The sequence below is a fragment of the Balaenoptera physalus genome (assembly GCF_965194825.1).
Source record: "Balaenoptera physalus genome assembly, chromosome: 10".
Taxonomy (NCBI): Eukaryota; Metazoa; Chordata; class Mammalia; order Artiodactyla; family Balaenopteridae; genus Balaenoptera; species Balaenoptera physalus.
In genome coordinates this window covers 66,837,926-66,854,400 of record NC_138889.1, presented here as the reverse complement: position 1 = coordinate 66,854,400, position 16,475 = coordinate 66,837,926, and the positions used below count along the sequence as shown (strand labels likewise).

The following is a 16,475-nucleotide window of genomic DNA, read 5'->3' as shown; positions in this document are numbered from 1 at the left end:
CAGCCCCCTCCCAGGGCACTGGCTCCTTAAACCAAGCCTGGCAGCACTGGCCCTGGCAAGTTCCTCTACCCACCCAGCAGGAACTTGACAGTTTGGCTCAGGCCAGGCTGACCAAAGCTCCAGCTTGTGAACAAGCCATTTTGCAATTCCTAGAACAGATGCCACCTAGTGGTTGTAAATGGAATCCACCTGTGTTTCAGTCATCCCACTGCCTTGGAGCTTAAGTGACCTTGGAGCTTAAATGCTCATAATTCAAGACAAAATGTTACCAATGGGATGTTGGGGACTAGGGCTGTGGTTTGACAACTGATTGCATGTTGTTTCAAACAGCCCTCGGAATGTATCTGTTTAGATCTTTTCCTTCCCTCTGCCTGGCCTAATGACTAATGACCAGGTGAGAAGTCATTGATCTTCAGGTCCTTTCAAACTATCAACAATTCTCTGAATCACATCCATGTCCAAAGACACACACACACACACACACACACACATACACACACCCCACATTCATTCATTCATTGTTATGGTCTCGGCACCATGCTAGTCTGGATACATATTCCTGAGACAGGAGGAAAACGGACTTGAAAGAATGGGGGGGGGGGGCTTCCCTGGTGGCGCAGTGGTTAAGAATCCACCTGCCAATGCATGGGACACAGGTTCGAGCCCTGGTCCAGGAAGATCCCACATGCCGCGGAGCAACGAAGCCTGTGCACCATAACTACTGAGCCTGCGCTCTAGAGCCCGCGAGCCACAACTACTGAAGCCTGCACACCTAGAGCCCATGCTCCACAACAAGAGAAGCCACTGCAATGAGAAGCCCATGCACGAGAACGAAGAGTAGACCCTGCTCGCGGCAACTATAGAAAGCCCACACACAGCAACGAAGACCCAACGCAGCCAAAAATAAATTAAAAAAAAAAAAAAGAATGAGGGGGAACACTCAGTCGCAAATTATAATCTTGTGTAATTTTCACCACGTGTCGTTTCAAGAGCTAACACACCCCACTGACTTGGAGTGTCTTCTGATCCTATATTTTATCCTAGGACTGAAGGATAACTTTGAGGTATAGTTTGGAGTTTTCTGTCTTTTCCTTGTGCAGCGCAAAAAGCAGAAATACAAACCTACCTCAAATCTGAGCTTTGGTGCTATGTTTGCCTTATTATACACACTTTGTGGTTGAAAAAAAATTAATAGTTTCTGAGCAGAAAATGGAACCAATGCCCCAGGGAGGATAGACCCAGCAATGTGTGACTGACACACTCATGGCCAGCAGAAGAGTGTGGTGGTAAAGAGTGTGAGCTTGTGGTGAACCCTGGCCGGGCCTGCTGGGCTCAGCCCTCTGCAGCCTTGTGTGTAACTCACTGTGCGTGACCACAAACTGGTCATCGTTACACAGTGCCAGTGCAGCTGCAGTAAATGATGCCTGTCCATTGCATAAAACTGTGGACAGTATAGCCAGATGGTAATGGTGGCAAAGGAAAAATATGTGCTCAGAATCCCAATGTTAGGTCCAGGTGACTTGGCTTGAGGAAGGCTGCTTTTAGCAGCCACATCAGGCACCAAAGCTGAAGTTTTGAGTGATGTGGGTGCAACTATAAGAGGCTTGGTAAACCCTCACTCGGGGTTTCCAACGAGGAACTAAGGGGACTCAAGCAGCATGACTCACCCAATATTCCCCCTCTCAGTATTCCTAATGTACTTTTCTGAGAATGCATTCTTTCTGTTTATCTTAATGAAAGATTTCTCAAAGATTTATGTTTCATAATGTTCATTTTCTCCAAGACTCCCATTATGTCCTTTGCAGTACCTGGATTTGTATCCCAGCTCTGCCACTTAATAGCTGTGTGACCTTGCACAAGTTACTTGACCTCTCTGTGCCTCAGTTTCCTCATATAGTAAAATAAAGAAAAAGATAGTACTTACTGGATAGGGTTGTTGTGAGAATAAATGAGTTCACACATGGAAAACTCTTAGAAAACTACCTGGAATGTAGTATGGGCTCAATAAATGTTAACTATCATCATCATTATCATCTTCCACCACTTCAGACTAGAGAAGTTAAATCCAAAATACATTTTAAAAATGGGTTCGTACTCTGCTAGTTTCTCCCATTTCACTGAAATAGAGAATCCTTTAGTTTCAGGCTTTCTAGTAGGATGTGTTCTAGGACCAGAAGAATTGGAGCTTGAAGTAGGAATGAAAGGCCATAATGCCTGACTTGGGTTCTTCCACAGGACCTTCTGAAAACCCCTATCCTCCTGAGCTGGAAAGGAGAAGTGTGTTCTTCCAATCTCCTAAGACTATCTCTCTCAGATCAGAAACAGCACCCATATACAGAGACCTGTCAATCCATCACCTTTCCTTATTTCCAGTCCTCAGCCTCTGATGTGTGAAGATGGCAATACATCTCCTTGCTGAGCTCAGAGTCACACATTCTTCAGAGCTGCTCATCTCAGGTTTGATGTCTCCAGCATGACGAAGTCCAACCTTTGACCCCAGAGAGGCAGTGCTCAGGGCCATAGGCAGGTAAGGCCAATGAACACACTCACTTTGTCAGGGTGTGAATTCAGGTTCCAAAAATGAGTAATTTGCATGAGGCTTGTGGTCAGTGGGACAAGTCCCTGATGAGACAGGAAGACATAGGCCTGGCCAAGGTGGGTCTGACCATCATGTGCCTCAAAGAGCACAGAACTCAAAGCGAAATGTGCTAGTGGAGTGTAGACAGTCTGAAAAGAGAGAATTTCATCTTTTTTTTTTGACTTAAGACAGAATTTTATTCCGTTATGGTTTTCCTTAGTTTGAAGCGATCTTTATGGTATGTGAAATACCTGCTTGAGAGCCTATCCTGTGTTTACTTTTTTTTTTTTGACATTCCTTATGGATCCCTTATATCACTGACATTTATTTTTTCGTATATTTCAACATTTTTATATATTCAATAGAAGATGTATGTTTTTTCACAAGTATTCCACATCGATCCTGCCATGCTATTGCACTTTCATTGAGTTTGAAACTGAATGCATTCAGGGACTTCCCTGGCGGTCCAGTGGTTAAGACTCCGTGCTTCCACTGCAGGGGGCGTGGGTTTGATCCCTGGTCGGGGAACTAAGATTCAGCATGCCGCACAACCAAAAAAAAAAAAAAAAAAAAAAAAAAAAATTGAATGTGTCCATGGGACTCATTTTGGGCAATGAAATGTGTGTCACTCTTGGTCACCCAAGAGAGGCTTGGGTCCCTTCTAGATTGACATTTTGAGAAAACAGCATGTGCTTCACCACACTCTCTTTTCCATATTGAGGATGGAGTAGAGTGGTGCCTCCTGCCCACCTTCAAACAACATGCAGCAGAACCAAAAAGCAAGTCTTCATTGCGTCACTGCAGCGTAACTGATAAACTTGAAAATTCTTTTTTTTTCAGTTATACATATACATGTATCTATTCTTTTCAGATTCTTTTCCCATTTAGGTTATTACAGAGTATTGAGCAGAGTTCCCTGTGCTATACTGTAGGTCCTTATTGGTTATTTATTTTAAATATAGTAATGTGTACATGCCAATCCCAAACTTCCAATCCCAGTTATTTTTTTATTTCTCTAAAATTTATTCAAAGTTATTCACCTCACTGTTAATAAGATGTACAGTTAATGCTCTGTGCCAGTATTATTAGGCCTGCTCATTGCCGGCAATGGACTTTGAGAAAACCCATTTCCTGACACCCAAAAATTAAATTACTCTTTTCAAAACATACCAAACTCACAATACTTGCAAAAGTATTACATGCATTTAAACTCTAAAGTAGTTCTGTGTAGAGAATATCACTATAGTTTTGAGTGTATATGTGTGTGGGTGCTGATAATTTTGTATTTTCTTTGGGAGTGGAAAAGGAAAACAATTCAAGCTGAAAAAACTATTCTTAAATATTCATTTTTATAAGTTTTATTAAAGAATTTTGTTACACCATTGGGAAAAGAACTCCCACTGCTTTTTTAAAGAACATGAATGGGAGAGGGAAAAAAAAAGCCAGTAATTGTACAGTAAAGAAATCAAGCAATACCTTGATGAGATGATCAAAATTAACATCTTCTATAAAAGACAGATGGACAACATGTGGCTCCAGATGTGATACCCTGAGAGGAACATAACATCACCTACACAGTACTCAGACCAAGAATGCATAACCTCAATATCAATACAAGAAAACTGGATAAACACAAAATGAGAAATACTCCATTTTTTAAAAGGGAAGGGAAATAACTTTCACACCAAAGAAATTAAAAACTTTTGTGTTTCAAAGGACACCATCAAGAAAGTGAAAAGGCAGCCCATAGAATGGGGAAAAAATTTGCAAATCATATATCCGACGAGAGACTTAGAGTTAGAATATATTAAAACTCTTACAACTCAATAATAGATAACGCAGTTCAGAAGTGAGAAAATGATCTGAATAGATATTTTTCTAAAGAAGATAAACAAATGGCCAATAAGCACATGAAAAAGATGCTCAACATCTTTAGTCATCAGGGAAATGCAAATCAAAACCACAATGAGACATCATTTTACACCCACTAGGATGGCTATAATCAAAGAGACAAGCATAGGTGAGGATGCGGAGACGCTGGAAGCCTCATATATTGCTGGTAGGGATGTAAATGGAGCAGCCACTCTGGAAAACAGTTTGTTAGTTCTTCAACAGTTTAAACATAGAATTACCATGTAACCTAGCAATTCCACTCCAAGAGAAATGAAAACGTATGTCCATACAAAAACATGTACACAAAAGTTCACAGCAGCATTAGTCATGATAGCCAAAAGGTGGAAACAACTTAAATGCCCATCATTTGTTGAATGGATAAATGAAATGTGAGAAATCCGTAAAATGGAGTAGTATTTGACATAAAAAGAAATGAAGTACTGATGCATGCTATAACATAGATGAACCTTGAAAACATGCTAAGTGAAAGAAGCCAGTCACAAAAGACCATATATTGTACAATTCTAGTTATATGAAATGTAACAAATCCATAGAGACAGAACCTGTAGATGACAGGTTGCCTAGGGCTGGAGAGTTTAGGAGGAAATGGGGAATGACTGCCCAAAAGAAATGGGTACATAGTTTCTTTTGGGATGATCAATATGTTCTAAAATTGATTGTAGTGATGGTTGCCCAGCTCTGTGAATATATTAAAAAACATTGAATTCTACTCTTTAAGTGGTAAATTGTATGGTATATGAATTATGTCTCAATGAAACAGTTATTTAAAAATTAGAAATGGAAAAGAAGAGTTACAACAGACACCGCAGAAATACAAAGCATCCTAAGAGAATACTACAAGCAACTCTATGCCAATAAAATGAGCAACCTGGAAGAAATGGACAAATTCTTAGAAAGGTATAACCTTCCAAGACTGAACCAGGAAGAAATAGAAAATATGAACAGACCAATCACAAGTAATGAAGTTGAAACTGTGATTAAAAATCTTCCAAAAAAAAAAAAAAAATCTTCCAACAAACAAAAGCCCAGGACCAGATGGCTTCACAGGTGAATTCTATCAAACATTTAGAGAAGAGCTAACACCCATCCTTCTCAAACTCTTCCAAAAAATTGCAGAGGAAGGAACACTCCCAAACTCATTCTATGAGGCCACCATCACCCTGATACCAAAACCAGACAAAGGTACTATAAAAAAATAAAATTACAGACCAATATCACTGATGAATATAGATGCAAAAATCCTCAACAGAATACTAGCAAACAGAATCCAACAACACATTAAAAGGATCATACACCATGATCAAGTGGGATTTATCCCAGGGATGCAAGGATTCTTCAATATATGCAAATCAATCAATGTGATACACCATATTAACAAATTGAAGAATAAAAACCATATGATCATCTCAATAGATGCAGAAAAAGCTTTTGACAAAATTCAACACCCATTTATGATAAAAACTCTCCAGAAAGTAGGCATAGAGGGAACCTACCTCAACATAATAAAGGCCATATACGACAAACCCACAGCAAACATCATTCTCAATGGTGAAAAACTGAAAGCATTTCCTCTAAGATCAGGAACGAGACAAGGATGTCCACTCTCACCACTATTATTCAACATAGCTTTGGAAGTCCTAGCTACGGCAATCAGAGAAGAAAAAGAAATAAAAGGAATACAAATTGGAAAAGAAGAAGTAAAACTGTCACTGTTTGCAGATGACATGATACTATACATAGAGAATCCTAAAGATGCCACCAGAAAACTACTAGAGCTAATCAATGAATCTGGTAAAGTTGCAGGATACAAAATTAATGCACAGAATTCTCTTGCATTCCTATACACTAATGATGAAAAATCTGAGAGAGAAATTCAGGAAACACTCCCATTTACCACTGCAACAAAAAGAATAAAATACCTAGGAATAAACCTACCTAGGGAGACAAAACACCTGTATGTAGAAAACTATAAGACACTGATGAAAGAAATTAAAGATGATACAAACAGATGGAGAGATATACCACGTTCTTGGATTGGAAGAATCAATATTGTGAAAATGACTATACTACCCAAAGCAATCTACAGATTCAATGCAATCCCTATCAAATTACCAATGGCATTTTTTACAGAACTAGAACAAATAATCTTAAAATTTGTATGGAGACACAAAAGACCCTGAATAGCCAAAGCAGTCTTGAGAAAGAAAAACGGAGCTGGAGGAATCAGACTCCCTGACTTCAGACTATACTACAAAGCTACAGTAATCAAGACAATATGGTATGGGCACAAAACCAGAAATATAGATCAATGGAACAGGATAGAAAGCCCAGAGATAAACCCACGCACCTATGGTCAACTAATCTATGACAAAGGAGGCAAGGATATACAATGGAGAAAAGACAGTCTCTTCAATAAGTGGTGCTGGGAAAACTGAACAGCTGCATGTAAAAGAATGAAATTAGAACACTCCCTAACACCATACACAAAAATAAACTCAAAATGGATTAGAGACCTAAATGTAAGCCTGGACACTATAAAACTCTTAGAGGAAAACATAGGAAGAACACTCTTTGACATAAATCATAGCAAGATCTTTTTTTTTTTTCTTGGTGTAGAATATTTATTTATTTATTCCATGAAACACTTAAAGTTTAGGTCAGTGGGAAATAAAGCAAGATCTTTTTTTATTTTTATTTTTTAATTTATTTATTTTTTAAATAGGCTTTTTCTGGGAAGATGGAGTGGGTGATTTTTTTTTTTAATTTTATTTATTTATTTATTTATTTATTTATGGCTGTGTTGGATCTTTGTTTCTGTGCGAGGGCTTTCTCTAGTTGTGGCAAGTGGGGGCCACTCTTCATCGCGGTGCACGGGCCTCTCACTATCGCAGCCTCTCTTGTTGTGGAGCACAGGCTCCAGATGCGCAGGCTCAGTAGTTGTGGCTCACGGGCCCAGTTGCTCCGTGGCATGTGGGATCTTCCCAGACCAGGGCTCGAACCCGTGTCCCCTGCATTGGCAGGCAGATTCTCAACCACTGCGCCACCAGGGAAGCCCGCAAGATCTTTTTTGATCCACCTCCTAGAGTAATGGAAATAAAAACAAAAATAAACAAATGGGACCTAATGAAACTTAAAAGCCTTTGCAAAGCAAAGGAAACTACAAACAAGATGAAAAGACAACCCTCAGAATGGGAGAAAATATTTGCAAACGAATCAACACACAATTAATCTCCAAAATATATAAACAGCTCATGCAGCTCAGTATTAAAAAAACAAACAACCCAATCAAAAAATGGGCAGAAGACCTAAATAGACATTTCTCCAAAGAGGACATACAGATGGCCAAGAAGCACATGAAAAGCTGCTTAACATCACTAATTATTAGAGAAATGCAAATCAAAACTACAATGAGGTATCACCTCACACCAGTCAGAATGGGCATCATCAGAAAATCTACAAACAACAAATGCTGGAGAGGGTGTGGAGAAAAGGGAACCCTCTTGCACTGTTGGTGGGAATGTAAATTGATACAGCCATTATGGAAAACTGTATGGAGGTTCCTTAAAAAACTAAAGATAGAATTACCATATGACCCAGCAATCCCACTACTGGGCATATACCCAGAAAAATACATAATTCAAAAAGACACATACACCCTGATGTTCATTGCAGCACTATTTACAATAGCCAGGTCATGGAAGCGACCTAAATGCCCATCGACAGGTGAATGGATAAAGAAGATGTGGTACATATATACAATGGAATATTACTCAGACATAAAAAGGAACGAAATTGGGTCATTTGTAGAGACGTGGATGGATCTAGAGACTGTCATACAGTGTGAAGTAAGAGAAAAACAAATATCGTATATTAACGCATAGATGTGGAACCTAGAAAAATGGTACAGATGAACCAGTTTGCAGGGCAGAAATAGAGACACAGATGTAGAGAACAAACATATGGACACCAAGGGGGGAAAGTGGTGGGGCGAGGGTGTGTGTGTGATGAATTGGGAGATTGGGACTGACATATATACACTAATATGTATAAAATGGATAACTAATAACCTGCTGTATAAAAAAATAAATAAAATAAAATTCAAAAATTCAAAAAAAAGATTCAATAAAACAAGAAGATGGCTGACTATAAAAATAAATAAATAAATAAAGTATAGCATCTCTTTTTTGAAGCAACCCTAACTAATAGAATTATTGGTACCCAGAATGTCATCCCCCCATATCCTAAAAGATAGAATTCTAGAATAAAATTGCTCCTATTTATTTTAAAAAAAGTTATTTAATAAAAAGATGGAGGGCTTCCCTGGTGGCGCAGTGGTTGAGAATCTGCCTGCCAATGCAGGGGACACGGGTTCAAGCCCTGGTCTGGGAGGATCCCACATGCCGCGGAGCAGCTGGGCCCGTGAGCCACAACTACTGAGCCTGCGCGTCTGGAGCCTGTGCTCCACAAGAGAGGCCGCGACAGTGAGAGGCCCGCGCACCGCGATGAAGAGTGGCCCCCGCTTGCCGCAACTAGAGAAAGCCCTCGCACAGAAACGAAGACCCAACACACCCAAAAATAAATAAATAAATAAATAAATTTATTTAAAAAAAAAAAAAAAAAAGATGGAGTGCTGTATTCTTCAAAAATGTCAGTGTCATAAAAGACAAAGCAAACTGTGGACATGTTCCAGATTAAATGAGGCTAAAGAGACATGACAGGGGACTTCCCTGGTGGCGCAGTGGTTAAGAATCCACCCGTCAATGCAGGGGACATGGGTTCGATCCCTGGTCCGGGAAGATCCCACATGCCTTGGAGCAACTAAGCCTGTGCACCACAGCTACTGAGCCTGCGCCCTAGAGCCTGCGAACCTCAGCCACTGAACCCGCGCACACAACTACTGAAGCCCGTGCGCCTAGAGCCTGTGCTCCGCAACAAGAGAAGCCACCACAATGAGAAGCCGACTCACTGCAATGAAGAGTAGCCCCCACTCGCCGCAACTAGAGAAAGCCTGCGTACAGCAACAAAGACCCAACACAGCCAAAAATAAATAATTAAAATGATCTATAAAAAAAAAGAAAAAGAAAGAGACATGACAAATACAACCCCTGACACTAGCCTGGATCCTGTACTAGAGGAATATGTCATAAAGAACATTATTAGGTCAATTGACAAAACTGAAACACGAACAATAATAAATAAAAGTATTGTATCATTGAAAATTTATGAGGTTTATATCTGCATTGTGTTATATATGAGAAAAATCCCTATTCCCAGGAAATATATAATGAAATCTTAGTGGTAAAGGGTCATAATGTATGTAGCTTATCCTCAAATAGTTTAGAAAAAATGTTCTGCTTGGGTGTGTTTGTGTGTGTGTGTGTTGAGGGAAAGCAAATGACATAGCCAAAGGAGTAAAATGTTAATGATCTGGTTAAAGAATATACAGGTGTTCTTTGTATTGCTTTTATTTTTGCAAACTTTGGTAAGTTTGAAATTGTTTCCAAATAAAACCTTTAAAAATAATCACAAGGACTTATCTCCCCAGGCAGTGCAGAGCTGTGTGAAAATACGTCAGTGAATGCTGTGTGAGTGTGAGTGTGTGTGGTGTGTAGATGTCTGCACGCCCAAGCACAGAGCCCTTGGCCTCTCTGCTGCCACTGCCCACAAGCCGGAGCTTGCCCAGTGAGGGCCACTGACCTGTCACTGTCACACCCAAGCCACATGCTTAGTTCCTTTGGGGGAAGGCAGTGGAGGCCTCCATGCTCCTGAGGTAGACAGAGGTAACCAGGTGCGCTGAGCTGCCCTGCAGGCCCTCTTACCTCTGGCTGGATGTGACAGAAAGAGATTTGGAGCCGGCCTGTCAAGCCAAGGCTGTGCCGAATTCTCAGAAGCTTGCCATCTTTACAGGTCTGTTTCCAGACGGTAGAGCTCTCCCCTGGCCTCTGGTTCTCGCCCTTTCTCCATAGTTTCTCTACCTATGTTGGACAGAGGAAGGAAAGAGGAAAAGGACTCATATTTATCGAGGGCTCACTTTGTGCCAGGCCCTTTGCTTTACATGTTATCTTATTTAAACCACACAGAGCCGGGCCAGATTGATAAACTGAGGCTCAGAGAGCTGCAAAAACTTGGCCATGGTCCCACAGCAAGCAAGGAGCAGAGCTGCGATTCAATGCCAAGCTTCTTTCCACCAGACATTCTCGCTTGAGATACTGAGATTTCCCCCCCACTTTTCTGTCCTCTTTCACTATCTTATTTGAGATTACATCCTGTTCTCATGCCAGGAAATGAAACAAAATCACTGCTGACAGGAATGGATCCAAAAGACCCAGCCAACTTTGGAAAACACCAGCGGGTCTGCCATCAGTCTTGTTTTATGAGGCTATGGTGACACTGGCAATTACCCTGAAGGAAGAAGACAGAGGTAACGCTTGTCTTTGCCTTAACCTGCCAAAGTCGACAGTCTTCAGGGCTGGGTGTCAACTTGGGGGCAACGTGTAGCCAGAGATCCTGGTAGACATACAACACCTGCAGGGGACAGCTGTTTGAAGAATCTTCCTGCCAGAGGGATTTGGAGTGGTACTGAGGGCACCAGAGGAAAAAGGGGACTCTGCAGCTACAAGGATGGAGATGGTGAGTGAAGGGGGAGATGGGCAGTGGCCATTACTTCCAGGGTGTGCCCAAGGGCAAAGTCAGAGCAAAATATGCATGGGTGGGAAGGGAAGGGGGATGAAAGTTCCTTGACTATCTCCTCTTTCTCCTCTAATCTTCTCATCTACTTTTCTGGACTCTCACCCCCAGCACTCATCCTGTAGACCATTCTCAGAGGTCTCCCTGTTACCTGAAGACCCAAAAGAGAGTTTCTAGGTGAACAGATTATAAGCCTGGAGCTGCTGACAGCCATCACACTAGAAGAACCGGCCTACAGTGGCATCAGCTTAGAGTTGAAACACATTGTTAATGTTGTTTGAGCCCCTGGATTCAGCCATGCCTGAAACCCCTGCACTTTTAAATTAAGGGGACAGTTTTCCTTTTTTTAAAAAAATTGAGGTATAGTTGATTTACAATATCGTGTTAGTTTCAGGAGCAAAAAGTTTTCATTTTTGCTTAGGAAATTTTCAGCTGAGTTTCCTGTCACTTATAATAAGAACAACATGAATAAAATCCTAACTGAAACAGCATCAGCTTATCTAGCATAATTTTCCAGGACGTACCCTCTATAACAGCCAAGGCAGGATGTTGAGGATTTTAGAACAGAATTTAAAACAGAATTTACTTCACATGGTAAATTCAGAATCCAGAGACACCAGAGAGAGGAAGAGAGGAGGCCAGCTGCTACCCCAGGAGACCTTGATTCCAGGGAGGGGGCGAGATGCTCAGGTCTGTAGGGAGGCTTGGAGGAAGCATAGACCAGGGCCCATTCTGAGGCTCAGCAATCTTGAGACTGTCCCTGGTAATTATGGTAGCTACCTTCTGCTGAGCCCTTACTACATGCCACAGTGTGCTATGTGTATTATTATTTCATTTAATCTTCACAGCAGCCCTGAGAGGTAGATACATTACTAGCATCATTTTCTAGATGAGGAGCTAAAACTCAGAGTGGTGAAGTAACTTAGTAACTTACTAGTTGCATAGCTAGTAAGTAGAAGAGCAGGGATTCAAACCTAGTGTATCAAACTCCAAAACCTGTGCTTTTAACAACTATATTATAGTTTTTTCTAGATGGGTCAGTGGGGCAGGGGAGGTTGGCTATATGGAGAATTAATAATGATCTTTCCTTGGTACAGCCTTCCAGAATTTACAAAGCCCAATTTTATAAGCAATCTTGCTGCATCCATTTTACAGATGTGGAAACTGAGGCTTAGAGGTAGGAAGTGACTTGCTCAAAGTCATTTGGTCAAACGGGATAAACTGCCCAGAGGTCTGCAGTCTGCAGAAACTCATAGGGTGTTTACAGGGAGTGGGGTTGGCCTCACACCTTGCCCCATGCTTAAGAGCAGTGATGCTATCTGTCTGGCTGAGGAAGATCTCTGAGAGATGAGGGGACCAGTAGGTGTTGTGTCCATAGATCCAATTGCAGAACACAAATCCCACTATTAGCAAAGAGCTCTGCATTCACAAAAAGACTCTCAGCTCCAGCCAAGGCTCTATTTATTTTCCCGTAACACTTGATATGGACAAATTCCGGTTCAATCAGAGACATTCAGCTCCTGGTTTTCTGGGTAGGGGTGTGGGGGGAATCTCACTATGAAAGGAGTCCCTTTCTTCTGTCGGGCCACCCCCAACAAAAAGGCTGCAAGACTGAGCTGAGTTGCCTGCGGATGGGGAGTTGGAATCTGCCTGCCTGGCTTCCTCTCAGAGGAAAGCAGCTGTCCTGGCCGGAGCCCCAGGGGCCCTCACTTTTGGACCTGTCCTGATGCTTTGCTGAGCTCAGAGGCACCTATCCTAGAGAGACAAGGCAAGGCTGTCTTTCACCATTCCCTGGGTGACTCAGGCCTGGAGGAGTGACTAGGCAGGGATCCAGGCGACAGGACAGAAAGGCCCAGGGCAGCCACTGTTGTTCACTGCTGGAAGTGTGCCAGGGAACTGGAAGGTGAACTGCAATCCCATCCCCCCTTTGCCCCCCTCCAGGAGGCTGTGCGCTCAATGTGTGTTGGGGGACAGGGAATCCCTGGGGCTTCCTTGAAGCCAGGTGAGCAGCCTTCTGACCTTCTGGATTTATTTCCCCACAGGAATATGTGAGCTCTGAATCTAGGGCAAGTGCTGAAGGCAGGAACTGAGGGAAAGAAGCAAGGTCAAACCCAGCCCTTCCAGGTCTAGGAAGTCCAGCACAGGTTCTGGGGGCAGACAGTCTGAGGTTAAAATCCCAGCTCTACCTCTTGCTTTCCTCAGATAAGACCTTAACTTCTTGCTGTACTTATACTAGTATTTCCTGAGCGCCTTCTGTGAGCTAGGGATTCAATGGTAAGCAAAAAATGGACTCAGTTGCCTTCTTGGAGCTTACAGTTAATTAAGGAAATAAATATTAACCAAACAACCAATAACGCCCCCACCACTACCACCAAAAAAAGTGGAACGTCCAGGAGAGATGCGTAGTTTATAAGTAGGAAGAACTCACTCCCTCTGGGAGGTTAGAGAAGGCTTTCCTAAAGACATGACAGTGGAATTGAGGTCTGTTTACTACACAGGTTTGGAGGGGACATTCCACACAGAGGGAACAGGATATTCAAAGGTCAGCCATTTGGCAAGAGGGACAATGGCTCCTCCAAGGAACTGGAGGAAAGAAGGCTCATGAGGCTGAAGTACAGAGTGGAGATGCAGGTGTGGGGCGGACCATGCAAGAATATGGGTCTTTTGAGAGCAATAGGAAGCCTTTTGTAGTGCTCTAAGCAGGGAGGTGAGATGATCACATTTGTAGTTTAAAAAGATTACTCTGGCAGCAGGGAACAATGGATTGGAAGGGAACCAAGGCACATTCAGGAGACCAGTTAGGAGGTCTCAGACATTTACCTGTAAAATGGGAATAATGATACTATCTCATAAGTTGTTGCCACGATTCAATGAGAGACTGCATTTTAAGTATTTATTCTGGTGCTTGGTGCATGGTAAAGGCTCAGTAAATGTCGTTATTCTTACTTTTGTTGGTTCTCTTCAGGGAGCAGATCTTTCTATTTCATGCCTGCTCCTGTGAGATGTGGTGGCAGAGTGCAGTGGTGGTAGTTTCTAGGGTGGAAAACGTGGTTTGTACTAAGTCACAACGTCGAGGCCAGGACCCAGGATGCCTGAAGGCCCGATTGGAATGGCTTGAGAGTATGACAGATTCACAAAGAAAACCGGGTTCCACTTGCTCCCGGAGTCATGCTGGAGAGAGCCCGAGTGTTGGCTGAGAAAAACATGCTTTTCTGCCGGGTGTTCCGAAGAGCAGATGTAGGGCTCGCACTCGTGTGCAGTCGCGCGGAGGCGGGGACCCTCGCCACTCCTCAGCCCCAGGGTGACCCGCAGGCATCCACCAAGCCCTGCTTCCCTGGCTCGGATGCGCGGGTCCTGGGTCCGCGGGCAGAGGGAGCAGGGAGGAGGGAGGGTCCCCGGAAGGCCGACTCCGGCCGGCCCGCAGGGGCTGCCCCCTCCCCAATCACGTGGGCCTGGTGGGTGGGGACCGATCTGAAGTTGGAGAAATCCCTAGCAATCCAACTTCGGAGCGCGCCGCCGGTCCTCTGGAGCCGGGGCTTTGGGCGCTAGGGCTCCAGGAGGGGCGCGAAAGTGGGAACTGGTGAAGCCGAGCAGCAGCGGCGCAGGCGGCAGGACTCGGGGCATGGCCCGGCTGTCGGTGATCCCGGGGTCGGCCACGGCGTGGACAGGTGAGCGGGGACCAGGAGGTGGCGGCGGCTGCCGTGGGAGAGGCCGCTCCTGCGTTGGCCTCCCCACACCTCATCTCGGTCCAGGGGATGCGGGGCACCCACAACGCGAGGGACCGGTTGGGTAAAGCTGCCGCGGTAGACCTTGGTGCTCGGAGTCAGTCTCGCCAGCGCCACTCCTCCTCTCCAGCCCTGTGCCCCAGCGGGGTGGTGCGGGGGTGGGCAGCGGCCCGGGACGCTGGGAAGCAGCGCGCAGGCTGGGGGCGCTGTGCGGGCCCCGCCCCCCGCGTGTACACTGGCTGCTCCCAGTGACGTCACGCTCGGCTATAAAAAAGGCGGCGCGCGGCTCTCGCGGCGCTGGAGAAGCTCGAGGCTGAGGGCAGCTGAGGATCAGGCAGCGACCGGGACGCTGGGCCGCGGGCGCCTCAGCGATGTTTTACTCAGGACTCCTCACCGAGGGCGGCCGCAAGGAGACGGACAGGCGGGAGGCGGCGTCGCTGCGGCAGCAGCGCCGGATGAAGCAGGCCGTGCAGTTCATCCACAAGGACTCGGCCGACCTGCTGCCCTTGGACGGCCTCAAGAAGCTGGGCTCGTCCAAGGACACGGTGAGCCCCCGCGGCCGCGCCCGCCTCGGGGTCCCCGCGCGCGGCGGCCCGTCACCATCGCGCTGTGAGGTCTCCCGGGGCCCGCCCTTTGCAGCTTTCACTGAGTCAGCGGCCGGGCCCCCGCCGGCCGCCGGCCACTGTCGGCTGTCTAGCTGTTGCTCTGTTTCGGATTCCTCTCCATCCAGCATCCCCCTGCTTTAGTTTCTCTCGGGATTCCGTCGTAGCTTTTCCAGCTCGCTCTCCCTTCAGCGCAGCTTCCTCCCTCCGTGTCTCTCCTCTGGAGTAGAAGAGACCCAGCCCTGCCTTCTTGCCCTCAGGTCCCCTTTCCTTCCCATTTTTCGCAATACCGAGTTTGATTGCTTGGGGCTTGAGCCTCGCAGCCAGGGTAGCTCCCGCTGCCTCCCAGGCTGCTTGGCCGGGCCCGTGACCCAGACAGAGGTGACTCCTAAGTGGTGTGAGAAGGAGAGAACGAAGTGGGAAGGGGGCTTTCTGGGCAGTCACCACATCCGGATCCACTTGAGTTTTGTTGAATCCGTTTCCCCCCCTGTGCAAAATCTACTTCTCCGTTTGATTTTGATCTCATCTACCTTTGACCTTCCAACAGGAGGGCGGGGGTTGGGGAGAGAAAAAGGGTGGACCTTGAAGGTTTCCTGAGCCCCAAACCTCTCTGCATCATCTTCCTCTCCTGCTACTCCACCCCCAAAGAGTGGATAGGGGAAGGAGGCCAGGCTGCTCCAGCTCATCAGCCGGCTCACGTGTGGAGCTGGAGCTGGGGCTGGCGCAGTCTTTTTTTCTAGCAGGGTTGTTCTTGGCATTAAGAAGGAGAAACTCCAGGACTGGAGGTCTGAGTTCAAAGACCGTACTGTCCTCTATCTATAGGAGGGATCCTATGGGGGCCTAAGGGTTACTAGTGTAAAGAACTGTATCTGACTCTTGTATTTAAGTCACTGGACCAAATTGATGTTTAGCTTTGTAGTTTTATCTGGAATTTTCTTGTAGTTTAACTTGTTTTCTTGAATTTCACGA

At 44.8% G+C, this 16,475-nt stretch overlaps 1 protein-coding gene and 2 long non-coding RNA genes across 6 annotated transcripts in view; 1 reads left to right on the top strand and 2 right to left on the bottom strand.

The window, feature by feature from the left end:
- The window catches only part of LOC309668375, a 485,025-nt gene that overhangs the window by 219,992 nt on the left and 248,558 nt on the right, over nucleotides 1-16,475 (bottom strand). The gene's annotated exons all lie outside the window — the stretch shown is intronic.
- LOC309668376 lies at nucleotides 7,242-14,678 on the bottom strand. Of its 2 annotated transcripts, XR_014268202.1 has the most exons (3): nucleotides 14,126-14,678; nucleotides 10,312-10,467; nucleotides 7,242-7,571 (listed from the first exon to the last, which is right to left on the bottom strand). It is a non-coding gene; the product is annotated as an uncharacterized lncRNA (long non-coding RNA). The 2 variants fall into 2 exon arrangements; XR_014268203.1 differs by lacking the exon at nucleotides 14,126-14,678 and having other exon boundaries at nucleotides 10,312-10,765.
- The window catches only part of NRIP3 (nuclear receptor interacting protein 3), a 25,496-nt gene continuing 20,119 nt past the window's right edge, over nucleotides 11,099-16,475 (top strand). The window contains exons 1-3 of one of the 3 annotated variants that reach the window (XM_082478089.1): nucleotides 11,099-11,122; nucleotides 14,673-14,847; nucleotides 15,289-15,449. In XM_082478089.1, the coding sequence (XP_082334215.1) occupies nucleotides 11,114-11,122; nucleotides 14,673-14,847; nucleotides 15,289-15,449 (345 nt within the window). In that variant the 5' untranslated portion in view covers nucleotides 11,099-11,113. Of the gene's footprint in view, nucleotides 11,123-13,765; nucleotides 13,811-14,672; nucleotides 14,848-15,096; nucleotides 15,450-16,475 lie in introns of those variants that run through there. The other 2 variants (XM_082478088.1, XM_082478090.1) reach the window with 2 other exon arrangements.